Below are 24,688 nucleotides of genomic sequence, written 5' to 3'. Positions count from 1 at the left end.
TGTACACAATTACTTTAAAGCAAATTAATTACTTTATAAAGTTATTAACTTTCCCTTAATTACATGCTTGAAAACATCTGCATGTAAAAGAAAACAGCGCGAATATTATTTAGAAAGTAAATATAGTGCATACTTATATAAATCATCCCATAATAGACGTCTATGAATAGACCCACGCGCGTCAGGGGAATCCCAACATGATGTATTAACTCATACGCAACTGTCTAGTTTTAAGACTGTAAGAGCGTAAAACAACGAATTACTAAGAGGTATTTGATATTTTTATTTCTATTAAACTTATGGTACGGTACTGTTATAACAAAATACACAGCTTTACACAGATAAGACCACCAATGATTTCAAAGTTTGAACTGGTCACGTGACTGTCACTTGAAATGACAGAGTGACGCGGTTATTTGTAAACATCGATTTAAAATCAAATAATTTGGTTTAAAACAGGTGAAATAATTTATGGCATGTCGTACAGCCTCATAACTACATACGTCCGATGATTTAATAGCGTTTTTACGAGATGGAAAAAAATATTGTAATTCGGACCATACAGCTTTAAAGTAAATCGTGGTACATATGTATCTTGTTTAAACAAATGTACTAAACGATAAAAGAAGCAATAATTTCTCCACTCCCGGAGAAATGAACTATAAAATCTGTAAAATCCAGGAGCTTTCGGAGGCTTCGCCCCCTGGCCCCCACCAGGGCTTCGTCCTGGACCCACTGGGGGTCTCAAGGCGGCCCCCAAATCCCTTGCCTCATAAAGTGGCGCCCCCCGTAACAACAATTCCTGGATCCGCCCCTGCATTTCCTCTTCACCCCCTTTGACAAATTTCTAGATCCGCGCCTGAGTTATACTTTTAATGTTTAACATCAAAAATAAAGAAATATTTTGTTCACAAATCGTCAACCAGTCCCTTTAATCTTGAATTGCCTTCAGCACTTTTCATAGAATAATGTTTACAATCGATATTATATCTTCACCTAGATAAAATTAAACTGAAGTAAAGACAAGCAATCAAAAAGTTTGACCAAAATGTTAATAGAACGATTCGCACTACACTTTACAGCAAAACACCTGACGATGACTCACCGTGGTAGACTTACGCCACGTCGTAAAAATAGATCATGGTTTTCCCTGTCTATTTATGATCGGAAAAAAAAATTTTAAATATGGAAGCCAAGTATCACATATATTATTTGATTAATTTCAAAAACACTGGGGATTGACATAGATGAAGTAATCAGACATTTAGATTCAACAATTGGAATTACCAATAATATATCATATATGACATGTGCAGGTAGATATAAGAGGTCATGCATGTACAAAGGTGCTTGAAATGAAACCAATCATACTAACCATTGTTTTATAATTGAATGTCTAGCAGAAAAGTGGTCATTAAAAAAACAAAACAAAGTACGTTGATCATAAAAGGCTGTCCTTCAAAATACTAAAAATACTTACTAGTAATCAGTACTTTTTTGTTTCCAAACTTGCATGGTCAATGTATCTATATCGGCATTATATGATAACGTGTGCAATGTAAACTATTTCATCTCATATTAAAGAATTTGTCGCAATTTTAAGCTCATTCTTGACTAATTTAACTCTCAGACATCTTCGGTTGGCCTTATTTGTATAATGTATTATCCACACTTGGTTAAAAAGAACACAGAGACGTTGGTAAGTTAAGACATATAGTTCATCGATTGTACATGGAGGAATAAGGATGTATCAGACTAAATCCATTGTGTCTGATCACGTGTAAAACACTAAAACATACTTAGGTATGCACATATAAAAGGATTGGATAAATTGCACATGGTATGCTAATAAAACAGTCACGTGGTCAGCAATCGGTTCGTTACTGAATGATAATGTGTAAAAAGACAGTATTTGCAAACTCTTTTCATTTGAATTACATCCACACACACACACACACACAGAGAGAGAGAGAGAGAGAGAGAGAGATGGTGAACTCAAGTGCAGAATATAAGGTATTCGTGATTTTCCAAAATCATTTATAATTTCAAATATATTCATATGACCTTTCCAATTTTCACATTTTATCTATTTTCTCAAAATATTATTCTCGTTATAATTATTTAGTTTTCCAATACGACCTATCATTCGGTCAAATGTTGTCTGACGTGTTTCATATCGATTGTAACCGTTCTTAGCACACTGATTTTGACTACGGATAACTCCGTTTACCTGATCAAGATACAGGGCTCACGGTGGGTCTGACCGGTCGACAGGGAATGTTTACTCTTCCTAGGCACTTGGTACCACCTCTGATATGTGCAGGGGTCCTTGTTTGCTCAACTCTTTATTTTGTATTCCTTATGGGAGTTATGAGATTGATCACTGTTCGTTATCTTCACCTTTCATATGGTCATTCATTTGAACAAACATGCACCAGAAAACAAAGCTTATATCCATTTAATATGTAACAGTTTTCAGCAAAACCTCAAAATGGATGCGAAGTATGTTAAGTTTCTTATCTTCGTCTCCTTTTGCATAGTGGTCGTCATCGATCAGCTGATTACTCTCCCACTTTAAGAGCATGTGCATAAAACCAAGCGCTGTTTTCCAAGATGGTGAGAGATCCCACCTCTGGTGTGTCCAGGAGTCCGTGTTTACCCAACTATCTACTTTGTATTACTTATAGGAGTTATGACATGGATCACTGTTCCTTATCTTCACTTTTGATGAAAGCAATGTGATACTGCTCACGTAAGTGGCAAGATGACTTTTTAAAGATTAAATACTCACTGTTGTAATTATACTAGTGGGAAGCACATTCCAATTTTTTGGCGATCAGTATCACTTGATGTTGGTTAATTGAGCATGTTGGATATTGATAGGAAAGTCTAAGTAAGTTTTTGCTAAGACGTTCAGCTAGTGCTATTCTGATGAATCTGTCTTGACCATTTTGTTGATAATTTTGTAAGGGAACGTTTTATCATTCTTCTGTTGACTCCTAGTTTAAATCTTTTACCATAATTTCGCTTCCGAGCTTCCATACAAACCGTAGCTATTTCGTTGGAGCTGTTACTGTACAATATGTTTGGGAGATAAGTTCTATGAGGAATTTTGTACGTAAGTCTTTAATTTAAAGCAAGTGATTGACAAAAAACGAAATGATTTATATATATACATGATATAGTAAAGATAACGAACCATGAGTAATAAATTTTATAAATCCTATAAAGAATGCAAAATGAAATATATGTACAAATGTAGAGTGATCAAAATTTACAATATGAAGAGAAGGACAAACATGGACCCCTGGATATACCAGAGATGTGGGATCTAGCGCCTAGGAGGAGAAAGCACACCTACTGTGAGCCCTACGTGACAAATTTGATTTTGAAAATACCGAAATATAAAGAGTTGTTTGCAGCGCTCTTTTATAATTCTGTTGCTTTCTTTGCTGGGATACATTGCGTCAAATAACTAAGTCCAGACAAGATACGTTATAAGCCGGATAGGCTTTAAATCTGTCCAGGCATATGCAATCTATTAAGGCCAAGAGAAAAGTATTCGATTTTTCGATTACGTGCGGAAATAAAGATTTGCTTGTACATGTGTACATCAATACTTAAATACCATACAAATCTCAAATAGAGAGAGAAAATTAAAATGCTATATTTTTTTCTTTAAAATTATATCATATGTCAATTACTATAGTTCAAACTAAGTGACACCCAGAGACCTAAAATCATGTCGGAGATTGTACTCTGACAGTATTATCATTTAAATGGGGAAGATTTTAGGTCGCTTGCTACTCATGATCAATTGCCCATTATACGAAAATGTATGAAATGTAACGTTTCTATTTCAAAGGCATATACTGTAACACAAGGAATGGGATCGTGTGTCCGTTAAATTAAAAGTAATGCATTACTTCTGATGTTAATTGAAGTGCAAAGCTTTTGTTTTGTCTTTTCTGCTCATTTGCCTCAATATCATCCGACATCAATATAGTGTATTTTGATTCTGAAAGGTAATACACTTATTTCGACGATATCTCCTATCTAATTTTCAAAGTAAAGGACACAAGAGTTCATAAGACCATTTAAATGAAAGATTATTTAACGTATCTACCATGAACCTGAACATAACAAATCGTTCAATCGTAGAGTCGGGTGAAAGTAACGTATCTCTCACTTCTGATATCCTCAAATTTTGAACATAATTGGCACGCCCCTTGTTTTATATTGACAAATAGGAATCTTGCACATTTTCAAAACTGTTGTGTTGTAATAGCTTATCACCCTATCATCCAGACATGTCATCAAATTTATTCGGGCCCTATTTAAGCTGATGGTAAACACAAGAACATCGTGATCTTGTTATGACTGAAAGCTGAAGCATGTACAGGACAATTTACCATTTAATTTCATTGGCAATGATGAGGCAGGCCTGTGTGAATGAACATTGATATCCAAAACGCCGACGAAACACTCTTAATCTACAATAATTAATTGATCTAGGGTTTCAATAAAAGTGTAGGGTCCTAATAAATTTAAACCCGGTCTGGATAATAGCTAGGATGCTGAGTTACTACAACACACTCATTTTCTCCGGCCCTTTCTGTTCATTCTCTAGAAATTGACTGCACATATCAAGATGCATTGATTGTTCTGATGAGTAATTGCAGGTACTCCAGGATCATAAAAAAAAAACCCATCATATTAGGGCCAGGTTGAAAAATGACGTTATTCTATAGAAAAACCCGATTCCCAGAATTCCTCTTACATTTTATGCAGTAGCGAAATCATCTTTTTGTAGATGATTGCTGGTGTCCTTTAGATGTGCAATAGGTTTTCGGAATTTTCTTTTTCACACTGAGGGGCAAATGGGATGGGAAAACGAAGAAGAAAAACCTGGTGCCAAGTGTAAGAAGAATACGTTCTCAACCATTTTAAAGATACTAAACAATCAAATTGGGCTTGGCTTGGGATGATCATAGGGCTCTTACTCATCACACTGCTCGTGTGCAGCAAGACTATTAATGGTTTTGGGGTCAGGACCTCAATTTGTTTTAAATATATTTCAACAATTATGAAATGGGGTTTTGGATGAGCCCAGGGTACTTGCCAAACAGAATACTCAATGCATCTTAATTGTCATATGCAGTTAGAATGTATATGGTACCGGTGAGGATCCCGTGTGTTTTGAAGATATTTGAGTGATACTCTCAGGATACGGATCCACTCTGACTTTTATCGCGCGTTGAACGTAATTTGCAGGTTGCACCACTCTATTAATTTTGCCTATATGTTCTTACCAAAATTACTCACCTTTGACCTGACCCTGCTTCCTTAAAGTAAACTTTTCAGAAGTTTTACTTTCACATCATGTAGTACAGTTCTTAATGTGCATTTTCATACCAAAAAATACATACCCATCCAGCAAGGCGTGAGAGTTTGTTTACATCGAAGTCAAGCACGTGCAAAATCAGCTGGTCAAAAGCCAAATCACCCACCTCTACAACAAAAATTCAAAAAAAATATTTAAATCCTTCTTTCATGCTTTTTACTCACAAAATTTCAAACACAATACTTGAATTTACATCTCACAAAAAATTGGAGAGCCTACCTCATAAGGAAAGTCCCATAAAACATGCAAAAAAAGCTCCAGGAATTATTTTCTTTCGGCCATGATTCGACGTGAACCTCCACATAAATAGAGTGATGCAACCTGCAATAAAAATAGGGTTTCTTTAAATTGCAATAAACTTCATAAAAAAGAAGTTGAATGTTATGTGTGTGTGACTGTACATTCATTTTTTGGATTTCTGATCTTTATGAAGTGAAACAGGCCTTGGGTAAATGAGGTGTGTTTGGATGAAATTGAGTCCATTTTGAGCAATTCTGATAGAAAATGTGTGTGTGAAATTTGGATTTTTCACCTATTTGTTTGTAATGGATGACAGTGATTTTTTTTTTATATTGTTGTGGAAGGCCTTACCTTGTATATAGGAAAATTGTTGGTGATTTTGTGTGGTATACTTATATTTTATTGAGATTTGATGTGTAAAATTGCAATTGAAATGTGATGATGTTCTTGATTAAACTTATCAAATTTAATTAATGTGTTGTTCAATTCCTTTGAAATATAGTTGGTATCATGTAGAATTATCTTATCTTTAATTGTAATGGGAAGATGGAGAACATTACTCACTGCACCCAGCAAGGCATTCTGATTTTCCTGGACATGGTCAAGTTGAGCTGTCAAGGGGGGTCCTGTAGAAACAAGATAATACATATTGTCACTTTGGGAGATGTTAAGCATCCAAACATCAAACTCAATCATTAGACTTCAGATAACAGAAAGAGAAAGACAAAACTAGCATTACAGTCAAAAATTGGTAAAAATGAAGGGAAAAAGTCAGGCAAAAAGTGGATATTTCAGAGTAAAAGATGGCCGCCGCAGGGGGTCAGGCCATGGAGGATGGGAGAAAAGGGGAAAAGAGATTAAATACACCAGGAAACAGACTCTGGAGGAAGTCAGTAAAACAGGAGCATGCATATTACAAGACCATGCAGACAGTAGGCAGCCTTTAAGCACCATCATGCAACTGCGGCCAAGGGGCACCTGTGACGAGATCAAAACTCCCTGCATCCCCGACAGAATACGAGAGGGACCGAGACTCAAACAGGGTATCTGAAGGGCATGAGTGATCTCCCCTTACCACAGTGTAGCCTAAGGACAAGTAATGAACACTCCTACAGTAAGCAGGGGAAAAAATAGTGTCGAGAGAAATTTCGCTTACCTCGATCTAACTTTCAAAAAGACAATCTGGATATCCCGGGTGCTTCAGACAGACTTTAGGTACTAAATGTGTACATTTTTGCCTTTCGTTATCTATGTGTGGTGCTTCTAAACTTAAATGAAGTGGATTAATGCAAAGACTGTTGTGACATATGTATGATACATGTTTATTATGTGGAATGTGTAATGCATTTGTATGTAACATGTACATGAGCCTGTGTGCCAATAAAACTTTACGTGTACCCTCTGGAAATATTATTTTAACTCTGCCATATATATTCCCCCTACCCCGTCTGTTTGTTGCTAAGTTAACATCATAAAAAGTACACCCCAACCCATTGACCCTACCCCTATCTACCTTCTCTAATAAAACTGCTAATTTCTCTTCTCGCCACGTGGCATCCATTGTTTTTTTTTAAATATGTCTATGTAATTACCCAGACTCCCAATCTCGATTCAAAAATGTACACCAAACACGTGTATATGTAAACATTTACCTCCCGGATTTCCTCGCTGCAGGTTGCACCACTCTATTAATTTTACCTATATGTTCTTACCAAAATTACTCACCTTTGGCCTGACCCTGCTTCCTTAAAGTAAACTTTTCAGAAGTTTTACTTTCACATCATGTAGTACAGTTCTTAATGTGCATTTTCATACCAAAAAATACATACCCATCCAGCAAGGCGTGAGAGTTTGTTTACATCGAAGTCAAGCACGTGCAAAATCAGCTGGTCAAAAGCCAAATCACCCACCTCTACAACAAAAATTCAAAAAAATATTTAAATCCTTCTTTCATGCTTTTTACTCACAAAATTTCAAACACAATACTTGAATTTACATCTCACAAAAAATTGGAGAGCCTACCTCATAAGGAAAGTCCCATAAAACATGCAAAGTTCCAGGAATTATTTTCTTTCGGCCATGATTCGACGTGAACCTCCACATAAATAGAGTGATGCAACCTGCAGGACATGTCACTTTCGGATTACAATAACAATTAAGTAAACAAACATGTTATATTTCAATTGCTATCAAATCCCTGCATTTAAATGTTATCTTTTAAAAAAAGGAATCACTACAACCATTTTATAGGAAAATGCATTTGATCAAATTGTGTGAGTTGGCGAGAGAAATAAATCTAGAGAACATCTTGAGGATATCGGTAAAACTTCACGCCTTGCATCCAATGATACGCGTCTAAATGCGCCTTTTCCCTTCCATCTAATTTACACCCAGGTACTAAGCACCAATAGTGACTTGGATCTTCATCGTAGGACTGAACATACATGTAGCTCTTTACAGTCCGTAAACTCCATTTGTATCGATGTCAACTTTGCCCTACAATTAGTTATTATCACGTGACCGTGGTATATAAACGTCAAATATAATCGGTCGTTCCGGCACATTTCAAAAGTTTCGTATTGTAGAATGAGGGGTTGGGGATTACCCAGACGCACTTGCTGATTAGAATGATCAATACCTCTTTATATGTGCATTAAGAATATATATTTCTGGCGATGTACATGTAGCAGTAATGTATTCCTCCCAGAGGTCATATCCTTACCTGAGCATTTTATGCTAAGTCAATCAAATTATGAAATGACTATTGTGACTTCTTTGCTAGTTACACAAGCACGAAGGAGATAATATTTAAAGACAAACTCTTGCGTGTGGGTATTGCTGTCTTATATAACATCTATATTTTTCTATTTATTTAATGATTAAAATTCAGATACCTAGCTGTTATTTACGCAACAGTTAGAGGGAAGGAGCTATATATAACATTGGTATCGCCGGTTGCGTTTGCCCAGTAGTATAGCGTTCACTTCGTAGCCGTGAGGTCATGGGTTCGAGCTCCCTCCCCTCCTCGGTCTCGAATGTTGATTGAAATATAAAAGTCTCGGTTAACGCCTCGGCTTTTATACTAGTATTTGAAAACAACATTTCGAGATCGAGAAGGTTATCTTGCAACATCAACGAAAGCGCATACTTTATTTCTTAAAATACTAGTATACGACCGACATTGGTCACCTTTGGAAATAACCTATTGCTGTATATCTCTAGAATAGATCTAGCGATTCCTAGATATGTAAATTACAAAGAAAATTCGAGCATATCATTGTTGAGTGATAATTCCCGAAATTTCTGAATGATTGGGGTTGGGAGGCAGTAAGTAAAAGACTGCGTTCCCGGGGTGTCTTGAGGCTTTCAGTCCAGGGCCGGAAAAGGCTGGGAGTGTCCTGGTGGAGTTCTGACAAAATAAGATGTATATGATTGAGTGATTTGGACATATTACTTAAAAACAGATCAGTTTTGTGAGGGGTTTGCCAACGAAATCGTATCATCCTAATTTAGTAGTAAAAAATAAAATAGTTTCTACAATTTATAAAAATTGGTTTCGTTAATTTAATAAATCGTAGAAACAACTTTTTAAATCTTTTCAAAACTGAAATTAACTCCACGATTTTATAAAATCGTTTTTACGATTTATTAAAGAGTAGAAGCGATTAATAGTCATTTCTATGATTTAAAATGTAGATTGTACGATTGATAAAAATGGTTTATATGATTACGTAAATCGTATATAAACGATTTAAAACGTCGATTTTTCGATTTATTAAAGTGTATATTATTAAATGATTATAACAAGAGACGAGCAGGCCTTATCGGTCACCTGAGTAATAGTTAAAAGTATCTCTAGCCCCAAGGACTATGAAATCTATAAAGATTTTATCTAGGCTAAATTCTTATATTCAGCAGCAGTAAAAAGCAAGATGTGCTCTTAAAACACATATGTTCCCGAAAGTCCCTATATGATGAAAGACTTTGCACAATATATACGATATAATTTGGCCCTGTTCTAGATTAAAAAACTTGGGATTGTGAAATTCACAATATTTATACATCCTTTTCCGCTTTCCCTAAATATGCATTCAGTTTTTATACCGTATCAGTAAACTTAAAGAAGTCATCAAATGATAAAGACGATAACCTCTTTGGTAATCTTGTCCCACACTGGAACCAAAACCTCACCCCTGGGATATTGAAAATTGCAATGAAGGTAAAAAAAAACCTGTCTACTCCTTCTAAATGTTTATCTAGGTTCAATTTAATATCAGTAGCATTAGATAAGATATTCTTTACATGTTTTACACATCAACACTATATTCCCAGTTTGAACACGCCCTGGAGTAAAAACCTCTACCCCGGAGATCATGAAATGTACAAATTTCGTAGAGGCCTTTCTGCTCTACATCACTATGTGTTTAGTTTTTCTTACAGATGCAATGTTGTAGAGAGGAATTTTGAATATTGGTAATTTTTTGACAGTTTTTGCCCTGCACCTAAGGCCTCACTGTTGCAGAAATCCTGAGATTAACATTGCAGGCCGCCCTTGTCCCAAAGATGCTTCGTATCAAATTTGAAAATAATTGAAAGAGTAGATATCAAGAAGAAATGGTAGCGCACGACGAATGCAGACCTGGTGACCTAAAAAGTCGTTTCTACGATTTTGTAAATTGCATTAGTGATTTTAAAAAGTTGTTTATACGATTTACAAAATCGTAGAGACGACTTTTTGAATAGTTTCGACGATTTACTAGATTGTATAAACAGTTCTTTAAATTGTAGAAATGACATTTTAATTTTTTTTTATATGATAAACTGTCTCTACGAATTACTGAATCGTACAAATGACTTTTTAGAATCGTTTTTACGATCTATTTTATTTTTTATGCTAGGCCTGATTATGGCGGCGTAGAGGGAGTGCGGGCCCGGCGTGCTAGCGCTGACTCCACCACTGTTGCTATCGTTTGTGCATCTGTCAAACCTCAAATCAGGTAACAAAATGATTTGTGCATATCATGGGGTATAGGTTGTAGGTAGGTTTGAAAATTCTGTTTAAGCCAGGAAGATTGGAATAGGGACCAAAAAGAAGCATATAAATTTTATACACTGGGCACATACATGCACTCTATATATTCTTTAGCAGAAAGTTATCATGAAGCGTGCAGCATAAAAATGTATTGGAAAATGAAATAGAAATATCAAGGAGCTCTACATTGTATAAACACATGTTGTTTAACAGCTTTACATTTCTACGTCAATAATTTAGGAAGAGAGTCAGAGGGTTACATTGGGCCAAAGGGATCGAATTCATAGAAATATTTGTCATTAGATTTCTTCCTTCAGATTTTTTTTTATCAATATAACGATTTTGTGTACGTTGTGGATGCGCTATGAGGTTTCGGATGCTGCCATTCAGTGACTAAAATTGTTTGGACGAGTTACCGATAGCAACTTGTAAATAAGACATCACCCCCTTTCACTATATTATACATTTTGCTTTTTCTAATTTTTTCCGTAGTGTATATTTTATTAAAAAGTATTTAAATTTAATCCCTATTCAATGGATCTTATGTATTTTTCGATTTTATAAACGAAGCGGCACGCTAAGTGCACAATGGTCCATACATATATTTTTATTCCCTATAACTATCTAAATCGTGGTGAATTAAGATATTTCTAAACGAGGGAGGGAGCAGTAAAAAGCTGGGTGTTTAGGGGTTGTCGTGAGGCCTATTGTGGGGCCTAAGGAACAATGTTCCCATCAATACTGGATTCTGCAAAAATGGGACAATTATTTTACTGTTCTTGGAGATATTTCTATTTTAAATATTGTGAGGGAATACATCCGGCGCTGGATCCTCCATTGCTAAAGAATATATACATATGTATTAATAATCATGTCAATCGCAAGCATTTAAAGTTTTAAAGAAATTTAAGTTTCATTCTAATTCATTTCATTTGGAATGTAACATCAAAAGAAACTCAACTCTTTCAATTTGACTTTAAGTTAAATATCTTTTTTTTTCCAAGAAAATAGAAATAATGTTTCCAATACGAACATCATCTCTCTTTTCTATATATAGAGTGATCTGTCATTGTATGGTTTCTATATATAGAGTGATCTGCCATTGTATGGTTTCTATATATAGAGTGATCTGCCATTGTATGGTTTCTATATATAGAGTGATCTGCCATTGTATGGTTTTATATATAATTTTCAAACAGATTTCTAAAGTATTTAGAACATCAAGCACTTTCAACACTTATCAATGCTTTGTGAAATTTATATTGACAAAACAAGATTGGCATACAGGCTCTTGATACTTTAAAACTTTAAAGGGCAGATTGGTTCCCTGTTCGAAAAGTATTTCTGTTCAGTGTATAAAAGGTTCATAAGGATAATTAGAGGCTTGCCCGTAAAATGAATTGAAGAATAAATTTGATTTGAGATGATCTAAAATGCTACATTTACATGTAATCTAAAATGAGTATGTTTGATTTCTTTAAACATAAATTATACAAGTGGAAAATGTGACGAAATACTTGCTTTGCATCTTAGAATATCAACTTTCTGTCTTCAATCTCAAAATATCAAGAAGATATTGTAATTTCACCCTAATATGCAAGAACATTTTGATTGATTTGTGTTTTATACAATTACTTTAATTTCCCTCTCAAAGGACGAAATTCTTCAAAATCGCGTTTCAGTGTTAAATGCATTTGATTTCTCATTCGATGGGACAAATGCATTTGAGTTACCGCACTTAATTATGCTACATTCCAAAGAATGATACATTGCAGAATCCATTATTGCTTTTTTTTTTTTACCAAGCCTCTATCTTTACTACTCATGAACATATTCACGGATGTAAAGGACAAACTTCAGATGTACTATGTAATAACGTATGCGAAAATTGATGTAACTCAAACATCAATTCTCAAAACGTCCAAAGAACTGGAATTAAATCTGAAATCACAAAATGTTTCCCCAACTTAGAAATGTCAAAACGTACTTTTTAACAACCCATTATACCAACAAACCTCACGATCAATAAAAGACAAGGCTTTTGACGTCATAGGGACAGCTGCTTTTTAATAGAATTGTAAATCCAAAGTATTACAGCTTGAGGTCAGCCAATCAAAAAATTACTTTCTTAAATCTACGCACAAGTACTCTAAAGTTGATATCTTAAAAAGTCATATAGTTACTCATTCACGACATTGATGTAGTCTTTCAAATTAGAAATAAGGTTTTCCAATAGTGTGTTGGAATTCCCAATGGCACAAATTCTTCTCCTTTATTGGAGTTTGTTGTATTCTTATGCGGCAGAATTTATTCAAAAACGTCTATAAGAGAGAAAAAATGTTTTGCTGTGGCCCTCAACTCTACATTAAGTTACATCGACTCCTTTTTAATTAACAATATTAATTTTCATATGTTTTTCAATTCGATATCTCTAAGTGAATTCGATTGACTGATTGTATATTGTTTAACGTTCCTCTCGAGAAGTTTTCACTCAAATGTAGACATCACCATTCCCGGAGAAGGGCTGCAAAATTTAGACCTATGCTGGGTGCTTATGGCCATTGAGCAGGGAGGGATCTTTGTTGTACCGCACCTGCTGTGACATGGGACCTCGGTTTTGCGGTCTCGTCCGAAGGACCGCCACATTTAGTCGTCTCTTACGACAAGCAAGGGGTACTGAGGACCTATTCTTATCCAGATCCCCGAAATAAAAGATACAAAAGAACTTTGCGTATTTATTACCTGCATATGGTGTTTATGTCCAAACGTATTTAACACACGAGATCATTTTCTACGTACAATCAATTCTTAAACCGAAGCAGGCTATGACAACAAAAGTTGATGGTACAGAGGTTTAAACAGTCTGATTTAAAGTCAATATTTCGTAAATTCTATTGTCATTTAAAATGAGTTGACCCGCACTTTCTAAAGAACGTTCGGGTGTTCCCAACCAGGAACTCCTTTTTATTCATCATATAGTATATATACTATTCATCAAATAATCTTTTTGAAGATGGTTGGTAGTGTCCTGTTGATGGGCAATAAGGTGTCAAAGTTTTCATTTTCAGCATGGGAACCAAATGGGGGTAGAAAACAACGTTGTTATACAACAACCTGGCTTCCAGAACTCCTCTTACATTTTACGCAGTATCTAAATAATCTTTTGGGAGATGATTGGTGATGCCCTGTAGATGTGCAATACGCTTTGAGAATTTTAATTGTCACCCGGGGCCCAAATGGAGGTAAAAAAACGACGGGTTTTTCTATAAAAAAAAGAAAAGAAAGACACTGGTTCCCAGAACTCCTCTTGCAATTTACACAGTAGGCAAATCATTTTTTGAGAGATGATTTGTGGTTTCCTTTAAATGTGCAATAAGTTTTCGTAATTGTCTTTTTCACCTTGAGGGGCACATGGGGTGGAGAAACGAAGAACAAACATATGGCACTCAGTACATTATGTCGTGTGCTACAATAATATATTTGCTCTAAGGGTTAGATTCTCAACCATTTGAAAGATATTTGCATAAACAATAAAAAATGACGGGGCGAAGATTACCCCGGAACACTTGCCCATCGGAATACTAAATGCATGTTGATGTATGCAGCAGGAATATATATGGTTTAGGGGTCAGGACCTTTATTGTTTTAAATATATTTCAACAATTATAAAATAGGGCTTGAGATGACCTCAAGACACTTTCCTAACAAAATACTCACTGCATCTTAACATATGCAGCATGAAAATACATGGTACAGGCAAACGTATTGCTGTCTTATGACGACATCATTTAGTTTTATTTGTCAATACAATCTGTAATTAGGTGGGATGCTGTCTAGCGTGTTTCATATCAATTGTTAAGCTATTGACTTAGACTACGGATCACTTCGCTTATCTGATTAGTAGGGTTCACAGCATGTGACCAGTTATTAAGGGATGCACACTCCTTTTAGGCACCTGATCCCCTCTGATGTATCCAGTGGTCTATACTTGGCATGTTCTTAATTTTGTATTCTTTTAAAGATTGTAATATTCATCCCTATTTGTTGTCTTCACATTTTCCATGTGAACACGAAACACTGCACTCGTACAGGATACACAGATCACAATTGGACTTTGCTTTAATTGTACTCTTAAAAAGGCACCCAGCACCAACTGTGGTCGGAATTGTGCATAAATAGATCTTATCTAATTCATGTTACCGTCTCCAAAATGATAAGGATATGAATAATTCTACCACTCGAAATATATGAATACGAGAGCTGAATGTGAAGACAAAAGGTATTCATTGATTTAAAATCCTCTCAACTTTCGAAATTAACTATGATTTGATTGATTAAATCAATCCCACGATATTCATTTATCTCGTTAGCTATTAGTGCAGCAAGTATGTGATTGGACCCATCATCTAAATATTGTGTAACCAGCTGATGCTTAAACCCATTGATATATACATGGTAATTTATTGTGGAGTTTGTGGGTTTTTTGTTGTTGCTTAAGTTCCCCTTTTTCCTCTACATGCTGTTTTTAAAGGGATGATAGGTCAAGACTAGGACAATTATAAATGATGCACTTTTTATTAAATCATGAAGCATAGTTGTAGCGTTTTTGTTTTGTACTATTTGGATTTCTATTTTCGTGTTTCTGTATAACCAATCACTTGTAAGCTAAAGTTGAAAACAAGGCTATCTGTCTGCTATCTTCCGATGAGATTTCATACAAACAGGGACACATAAATGTTAGAATTCATATTCGATATTTTCAGTACTTTCGTTAATAATTATGTGAACTATATTCCAATAAGTTCAATTAGTGATAAGATTGAATTGTATCTTAAATTTATCATTGTTCGTTATCTTCCCCTTTTCATCTTAGATGACCATGTCGGTCAGCAACGACAACGACAATGAATCTGACTTGAAAGAAATGAAGAATTGGTCTTCGTTTTATCTTGATGAAGACATTAGACGGATCAGTACCAAACGCCTGAAAGAACGACTAGATAAATTGATAAAAGACATTGATGTTGGATTTGACACCACTGAGGAAAATATTTGTATTCACAATCTTGTTTCCTATCTTTATTGGAGCAGCGACGAGAAAGAAGAAGCATTTGAATTTGCCAAAAAAGCTCTTCAATTGGGAAGTACATGCACATACACATCGCTAGGAGGGACAGGAAATTTGGTGACCATAGGGAATCTTTTTAACTTTCATAGAGAAAGTGGTAATATAGTGCAGGCAAATCAGTTAGATAAACAACTTAAAACTTTGTCGAAAAGAGAAGATTTTCAAGAACTCAAATATATTGCCAAGGCAGAACTGGCCATTTGTTTATCAAAACTTGGTCCTTTTTACTCACAAAAAGCTATTGAAATGTTTCGTGACTCTGTTGACAAAATGAGTGATACATTGGATTGCTGGCAATTTTACTTTGCCATAACTCTCAGAAGAAAATCCCATCTATTTGCCATTCAAAATATAGACGACGCCGCATTGATAGGGAACATCAAGGAAGCGTTCGACAAATTTTTGAAAATTATTTCCAACAATGCCTCAGTAAAACTTAAATCAAGGTCATGGTGCGAAATCGCAGTAATATTGCGGGAGAAACCAGATCTTGCAAGCACCGAACCATGCCATGGTATGTATGAGGAATTAAATTGCATAACATGCTTTGAGAATGCTTTGGAAATATCTCCTCAATCGTATCATGTCCTTCAGCAGTATGGTAAACACTTGAGATATAAATTCATGTATTCGAAATCAAAGGAAATGTTGGAAAAATCATTGGAAATTCGTGAAACATCAACGGCTCATCACCACCTTGCTCTCACTCTTCAGAAAATGGTCCTGCAAGAACATAATGAAAAGAAAAAGGCCAAGTTACGTAGAAATAGTGCTATTTTGCAGACGAACACATCAAGTAGCACCGAAAACACTACTGATGATACAGAATCTAAGCGGAAACGACAAAGAATAAAACAGCTAGAGAAGCAACTGAAATCACCTAGATGGGTTCCAGAATATCCCGAACATCATCTGCTGCTGGAAGCCGAACAACATCTGCAAAAAGCCATAAAACTGGACGTAACCTTCCATTCTGCAAGACGTGATTTAGGTCTGGTCCAGAGAATGCTTGGAGAACGTAAGACAGCCCTTACAAATTTTCGAAACATAACACATGCTAAAACATCATCAAGTGATCACTTTGTCTTACTCGTTGCTTACGAGCAACAAGCATTCTGTAGATTTGACATAGAGAGAAAGAATGGGGATGAAAAAGAATCAGAAAATGCTGAAGACGCTTTATGGAATGCTTTGAGTATTATATCTATTTATATTGATATATACCCTGACCTGAAAGATGCATGTAGCACCATTAAAGAACTTCGAGAGATTGTAGAAAGAGATACGGCCCATCCAGAGAAGGAAGCCAAATTCCACGAAAAGTTGAAGGATCACGAAAATGTATTCAAGTCTTACTCGAAGTATACAGACTCAGAAGAAAAATACATGAAAATGATTGAGAATTATCGTGCTGATGGAAATTTCAGAAAGGCTATCGGCCTATTAGATCAACTGATAATAAACAAAAATCAATTTTGTCCTTCTGCAGAATTCTTGTTTCAAACATACATAGACGGGGCGAATGATTCTTTAACAAAAAGAAACTTCGAAGATGTAAAGATTAGACTTATGCAAACCCTCAGATACTTTCCAGCGTGGGAGAAATATTTCGAAAATGAAAATGACATTGGTGTAGATTTTCACATAATTCATGAATGTGAGGAAAAGTGTCCACGTGCAGAGAAGCTATTAGAAATACTGACACGTGGCACTTTCATTAAGTGGAATGTTACATTAAATGCAGAGGACTGCCTACCAGGAGTAGATGTTCTACACTATTATGATGACACACTGAAGATGGCAAAAATCATTCTTCTTTTTCTCCATGACAAATCATCGACATGTCATGATGAGCATCTAAAAATAGCAAAGAAAGATGTCATCATAGATAGGAAAGAAAAGACGTTGTGCGTGATTCTTGGTGATGCAGATCAGCCATCCTACCTACCTATGATGGAACTTCCGCCTAATATTGACACCGTAGAGGATGACGATGAAGCTTCGGAGACGGTAGTTCTGGAAGCCCGTATCATATGTGACATCTTACAGCAAATATTCCAACTACAGGTGAGTATTCAGACCCGAGTTTTATTTTTCGATGAGCGTTTTTATGCAGTAGCAGGAAAGATCGTCTGTTTTTCTCTACTTCGTTTTGTATTATAATTTCCGATGTCAATATCTATATTTCAGTCGTAACTTTTGCATATTGCATTATCTAATTATAAAGCCGTTTTTATGTTCATCTGTGCTTTCTGGTATATGTTCATTTAGTTTCATAGTGAACTAGATTCAGTCGTACCCCCAAGGACGCGAGCTTTCGTAATTTGGTATATTTTACAATGTCTTTGATCTATTTATGTTAATTTTAGCTTCAGAACTGTAGCTCTTTGGGGAAACAGAGCACAGAACTACAAATCTAACCACTCAACATCCTCCACAGTAAATGGGCGAACATTAATTAATTAGAAGCTACGAGTTTTCAGTTGGAGTTGCGCTTTAGTAAATATTTAATATCAAATTCTTTGATTTAAAATCTTAGGGCGGCGAGGTCACACCTAAATTGTGCTAAAAAAAAGTTTTGCCATAAATTTCAAGTTTATCAGGTGTGTATCTGTACTTCTCTGTTTTACCCTCCTCCCCTGGAGAAATACATTTCTGCTTTAATGAAATATCACGTACACAAATGGTATATTACATTGCTTTCAAATCTAAAGTCCCTATATAAATGTAAATCATACATAAGTAATGTTACACAATGCAAAGTTTTAAATCTTTATATAGTCCATACCTAATTTAGTCCCTATCCATAACTGTTTTATTAAGCTAGCACGTGTGATGTGGAATGATGTAAACACTAGTATGGTCGAAAGGAAGAAAAACAAGGATCATATTTATATTTAGGATTACTCGTATACTGAAGAACTTTATTGTATTGTAAAACTTATACGGTACCAATTTTGATGCACCAGATGCGCATTCCGACAAATAATGTCCCTTCAGTGATGATCAAGCCGAAATATTGGAAATCCGAATATGCGAGTTATCAATATTCGCGTTGATTTGCGAGAAACCGTTCTTGTGAAATTTAAACAGTACATTTTACTTATTCATCGATGAAGCCCTACCTTGTATATCACAAGGAAAAAATTACTTCCTTCTCGCAAATTGCTGTTGAGTTGCGTTTCGCTAAATTAAGTATTCACGTAATATAAGTAATGTGCAATATGCATTTTTGTCAAGATTATTAATCATAAAAGTCCCCATATCAGAAATATCTTTGCAAAGGAAAATATTTGCAAATAATACAAGTTAATAAGGTACAAGGTCTTTTTGTGGCTTGTGAGGATAACACAAGTCAATTCTTTTTTCAGACAAAGGGCACCTGTTGCAATAAGAAGACGAGTACGAGCAGACACGAACCATGAAAACATATCGCCAGTATCGTGTTGATATACATGCATATAGGATCGGGCTCGATATTCCGAAGTAAGAAGCACATTTCTGCAAGGAGAAAATGTGATAAAGTGATATTTTACTGTCGATATCGTAACCCATGTATTGTGTCGGAATTTGATTGATCTTCAATTTCGACATTTAAGCTCTAATTGATATATACGTCTTGTTGCACATTATTTAGAATAGGTAATGCAATACCGCTTGAATTTCCTACCTTTCCCGTCAAACATCATGGCGATTACATTGAGAAATGTATGCCTCAAGAAATTAGATTTTAATCTTACAGACTACTTCCTGGAGGAATATGCCAACTCATGTTTACCAACAAAGTTCAATAATCGAACAGGTAAAGCAAAAACATCTGTTCAAAAAGCTGAACGCGAGCATTTACGAAGAATCGACTCGGATGGTCACATTCCGCACGTCCGATTATAGACTGGGTCTATGGATCAAAGCTCTGCATGTTTTATAGACTGTTAATAAAACGACAGTTCTTGTATGTGCCTTTTGTTTGTTCATCTTCTCTAAGTAACCTGTTTAATTCATAAACAATTGAATTGATGTTTTGATTTCTCGGATTATAAGTATGTACAACTGGTATTATTTGTCCGTCATTAGCACATCGTGTGTTTGAAAGTTGTTGTATCCTATCGCACTCCTTATCCTTCATTATTTCATCGTCTACAAGTTGTTCTGGGTATTTTTGGCTTCATAAATACAATTTTAATTCCTCCAAGCGGATATCCCTCGTATCGATATTGCTGACAATTGGACAAATCCTTCTTGCGAGCTCGATATTATATGGTATAGCTGTTTTAGTATGGTGGGGATGGCACGATCCGAAACGCAGGTATTGGTGTGTATCTGTGGGCTTATAATAAATATCTGTATTTAAGCTGGTATTTTCTTTTAATATAAGAACGTCAAGAAATGGCATTTGCGTATCATCTGTTTCCATTGTGAATTTGATATCCGAGTTCATTTGGTTTAGTAGATCGCAAAACTCCGATAACTTATCGACATCATCATCCCACAAGATAAAACAATCATCTAAATATGTCTTCCATTTAGACAGTATATTATTTGCAAATTCTGGAGAAAAGCGGTGTCAAATCCGATTTCGCACATGAAAATAATTTGATATTTCTCGAGAGAGTGGGATCACAGATCTCTGGGTGGAATCGGAGATAAGGGAAACACTCAATAGACAACATCATTCAGAGGTAAGTTGAATATGATTTAAGACAACACATCAAGCAATTGAGGCCAATGAGCACACGAAGCTGATTTTTGACGGCAACATACAGTGTAGATAATGTAGCTATCCGGATTACCACTGTGCTCGAACCTCCTACATATCGTGAGCTTAGAGGTTTCAAATAACACAATAGGAGTAGAGAACAAGAGAACAAACTTCCTCACTGTAAGATCGCTAGCATTAAACGAATGGGTCCTAATTAAGAAAAGATACCGAGGTACAGGCAGATTTACCTGTAACTACAAGTATAACTATATGATGTCCATATCATTTCATTTCAGTTGTACCAACGATTCTGATTGACTGCGTGTTTGTTAATCGTGTCATTGACGAGATGTTCATACACAATTTAGGTATATCGCAAAGAAATGGAAGGAAAACTTAATATGTATTATGCGCTACGAAAAAAAAATATAGATTCATTCCTTAATTCAGAATATAATATGCGACAGAAAAACTTAAAATTGTGAATTTACTGAATGATATTAACGAATATGGGAATCTTTGATATCTTTTCACCTTGGTAACGCTACATCTTCCATCTTTTCACCCTGCGTTATTTTCATTTTCAAGCATTTCGTCAAAATAAAGACTATTATGAACCCCAATTTAGTAAGAAAATGAATGTCTTTTCATATTCTTGTGACAGATTATCATGGTTTTTTCTCAAATTGTTTCAAACCTTGAATTCAACACATCCGTGCGAATTTTCGTAGGTACTCGATATTAAACACGAGTGTTTGAGAAAAGTAACTACTTTCATTCAACGTATGGGGCATATTCTGTTTCTTAATACGTCTGTGCGTTCCGTGCGATATGTGTTAGACAAAGAAAACTCTCATTTATGTTGTTTTTGAGAAAAATAGATAGACCGATCGCTTCAAAAATGTAGAACCCCTGCGTTACTGAATCTTTTCACCATGGTCACGATGGTCCACGGTGTATAAGCAATACAAAATAGATAGTTGGACAAACACGAAGCCCTGGATATACCAGAGGTGGGATCAGTGCCTACGATGAGTAAGCACCTGTCGACCGATCACATCCGCCGTGAGCCCTAATCTTGATCAGGTAAGCGGAATTATCCGTACTCAAAATCAGTGTGCAAAGAGCGGTCTAACAATCGATATGAAACACCTCAGACAGCATTTGACCCAATGCTAGGTTGCATTGGCAAACTAGATCGTTATAACGACCATAGAATTTGCGAAATGCTGACTTTAAACCAGACTGTTGGAACCCCTGCACCATCAACTTGTTTGTCAGTAACCTGCTTCGATTCAAAAACTGATCATACACAGAACAAGCTCTTTCGTATCGTATCAGTCCAGATATATACACACCACATGAGGAGTTATAGGAGTTATGAGATTGATCACTGTTCGTTATCTTCACCTTTCATACTGGTGATAATGGAATATTGCTACATAAATTTGGAAAGTTGACGATGGAGAAGCTGAAATCGGGATAAAGTTGAGTTGTTACTTTGCTGTTGATATCTACTTTCAATAAAATATCTAAGTATGAAGCAGAAGTGAACGACTCTGCGGTGTCCTTTGAGTTCAATGGGATATATCGAATCGCCATATGAATGAAAATTATTATTTTTAATAGATAGTACGTCGTCGATATATCTAAATGTTGAATTGAAGCCTAAAGCAAGATATTTTTCTTCCCACGTAGAAGTTTTTGAATAAATTCTGCTTCATAGGAATATAAAAACAGATAAACTAACAAAGGAGCACAATTCGTGCCCATATGGATTCCAAACAGACTGTTTGAAGACCTGATCACCAACGAACATGAAGATATTGTCATTGTGGAAATCCAACATATTTGTTTTATTTCAGCTTCAGAGTACTTGTGTGTTGAATCAGAGTGGCATTTAACAAAGTAATGTTTTCGATGACTGATCACTAGATAGGAATATTTACGTTTTCCATTTTTTGGTTGAAGAAGTAATCTTAATAATGACCTAAAACAAGTAAATTGAGATGAAGAAATGTTCAATACCCCTAACATAAATGAGATGTATACAAAATTCATAAATGCACTCGATAAATACATTGATAAGGCATTTATGTACAATACTATTAGAGGCTTCAATTGTGTTGATTATAAAGCTGTAAGAACACAAAAGCCGGCACATTAGGAAAATAACTCTGAAATAAGGTTATAGATAAAATAAGGATATAAAAAGATGATTTCAATAAAAGAATATCAGAACAGATGTATAAACGATACACGTATATCCAGGTAAATGTTGGGTGAATGTAAAATCAATAGCCAAAATGAATAATAAACATAAGCCACTGCCCCCTCTCAAATTAGCACGGTAAATTCTTTTTCAACCAATTGACAACGCCAATGCATTAAACAATTCTTTGCAAAAGAGTCAAGACAACAAAACTAACTAGATTTGCCCCTCAAGTCGGTCCGCCTATAAGTCGGTTGTATTTTTTAAAGGTTATTTTGTAGGAATTTGCCATTGACCCGCTTATAAGTCGGTACAAATTTTTGTCAGAATCGGTTGACAATTTCAAGTCAATGCTCTAGTGTTTTTACCTATGTTTCAAAAAATATTTTGAGAAATTAAAAATTATGAGGTGCTCAATATCCAAGCCATATCTGTTTGGGGTTTAAACGCAACCCTTGATCTATTATGGATAATGATCCTTTCTTTACCTACGCAATTATGGTCTTCTAATTACCGGTACCTGACACCGTGTTAACTTAGCGGCACGCGCCTCGCGGTTATTGTGGGGTTTCAGTATAATTCAATGTATCAACAATAGAGTTTTTAAGAGTCAAGAATGATGATCTAAATTATCTGTTAACAATATTCAATCTTTTATGAAATATATTTCATCCGGTATACATATGAATATATCAATATTAAATCGGGTTCGTAATTCAATTTTACCGATACACGATAGATTAGTTGAATTGAAAGTATTAGTTACCGGTATGTAAATAATTTTTAACTAGATAAAAATATGTAAATACTTGTACTTTATACATAATTTTAAAATACATAAACAATACAATATGTCTAGATATTTGTAAACAATAATCGTTTGAATGGTAGTCCATGATAATCGTCGGAGTTGTTTAAAAAAACACTACATTACACAGCCTGGAAAAATACCAATCTTCTTAGGACGAGCCTATAAGTCGGACATACACTTTTGGACCAAAAATTGACTCCCAAAAATCCGACTTATAGGCGAGTATATACGGTACATGATACGATGAAAGAATTTCCAAATCACTGACCACAAGTGTTATATCAACTTCAAATTATAAACCCTTTGCACCAGACGTGTTTGCACCAAAAGCACTTAGAAATATAGCTCATGTAATATACAAACCAGTAGCTAAAGAATTTAATATTTCATTACAATCTGGAATCTTCCAAATATATGGAAATTAGCTAAAATTACAACTGTATATAAGAGCAATAGCATATCAATAATTAATTAAAAATATGCAAGGTGAAGATAACGAACAGTGATCAATCTCATAACTCCTACAAGCAATACAAAATAGATAGTTGGGCAAACACGGACCCCTGGACACACCAGAGGTGGGATATATAACGTCTGTAGTATTTAAATGACTTGAACAAATTATAGTAAAGCATCTATCTGCATAATTTCATAATAGATAATAAAAACTAGTTAAATATCAATCAGGTTTCCAGGCAGGTGACTCAACTACAAATCAATTAACAAATAGAATGCAACCATTTCAAATTAAGACAAAGGTAAATATGTTAAATTTGTTTTCTATGACGTATCTATAGCATTTGATAGGGCATGTTTTAATGGATAACTGTATAAATTAAAACCTTATGGCATTTCTGAACAAATGATTTTACTTGTCTTGAAGAATGCAGGAAGTAGTCCTTGATGGTTTCAATTCTGTAAGTAGTATTACTAATTATAGAGTTCCACATAGTTCTGTAAGTAGTATTACTAATTATAGAGTCCCACGCAATTCTGTAAGTAGTATTACTAATTATAGAGTTCCACATAGTTCTGTAAGTAGTATTACTAATTATAGAGTTCCACACAGTTCTGTAAGTAGTATTACTAATTATAGAGTTCCACACAGTTCTGTAAGTAGTATTACTAATTATAGAGTTCCACACAGTTCTGTAAGTAGTAT

The 24,688-nt window shown here is 35.1% G+C and overlaps 1 protein-coding gene and 1 long non-coding RNA gene across 4 annotated transcripts; one reads left to right on the top strand and one right to left on the bottom strand.

Moving 5' to 3' along the window:
- Positions 1-265: 265 nt before the first annotated feature.
- LOC125667823 (uncharacterized) lies at positions 266-9,073 on the bottom strand. 2 transcript variants are annotated; one of them, XR_008798599.1, is made up of 3 exons: positions 7,474-9,022; positions 6,209-6,270; positions 5,624-5,725 (listed from the first exon to the last, which is right to left on the bottom strand). It is a non-coding gene; the product is annotated as an uncharacterized LOC125667823 (long non-coding RNA). The 2 variants fall into 2 exon arrangements; XR_008798598.1 differs by having other exon boundaries at positions 266-6,270; positions 7,474-9,073.
- On the top strand, positions 2,847-19,822 carry LOC125667821 (uncharacterized). Of its 2 annotated transcripts, none has more exons than XM_056149353.1 (4): positions 2,847-3,114; positions 10,543-10,641; positions 15,550-17,871; positions 19,176-19,822. In XM_056149353.1, the coding sequence occupies exons 3-4, from the start codon at positions 15,550-15,552 to the stop codon at positions 19,227-19,229; spliced, it is 2,376 nt and encodes a 791-aa protein (XP_056005328.1). In that variant the 5' UTR covers positions 2,847-3,114; positions 10,543-10,641; the 3' UTR covers positions 19,230-19,822. The 2 variants fall into 2 exon arrangements, with proteins under 2 accessions (XP_056005328.1, XP_056005324.1); XM_056149349.1 differs by having other exon boundaries at positions 2,847-3,118.
- Positions 19,823-24,688: the final 4,866 nt, after the last annotated feature.

The sequence above is a fragment of the Ostrea edulis genome, chromosome 1, assembly GCF_947568905.1.
Source record: "Ostrea edulis chromosome 1, xbOstEdul1.1, whole genome shotgun sequence".
Lineage (NCBI taxonomy): Eukaryota > Metazoa > Mollusca > Bivalvia > Ostreida > Ostreidae > Ostrea > Ostrea edulis.
This window is presented reverse-complemented; position numbering and strand designations above follow the sequence as displayed.

Excerpts from the sequence above, each read along its gene's own strand:
- LOC125667821 (XM_056149353.1), top strand. The coding sequence starts at position 15,550 with ATGACCATGTCGGTCAGCAACGACAACGACAATGAATCTGACTTGAAA. Across the intron at positions 17,872-19,175 it reads AGCAAATATTCCAACTACAG|ACAAAGGGCACCTGTTGCAA; the intron begins GTGAGTATTCAG and ends TTCTTTTTTCAG.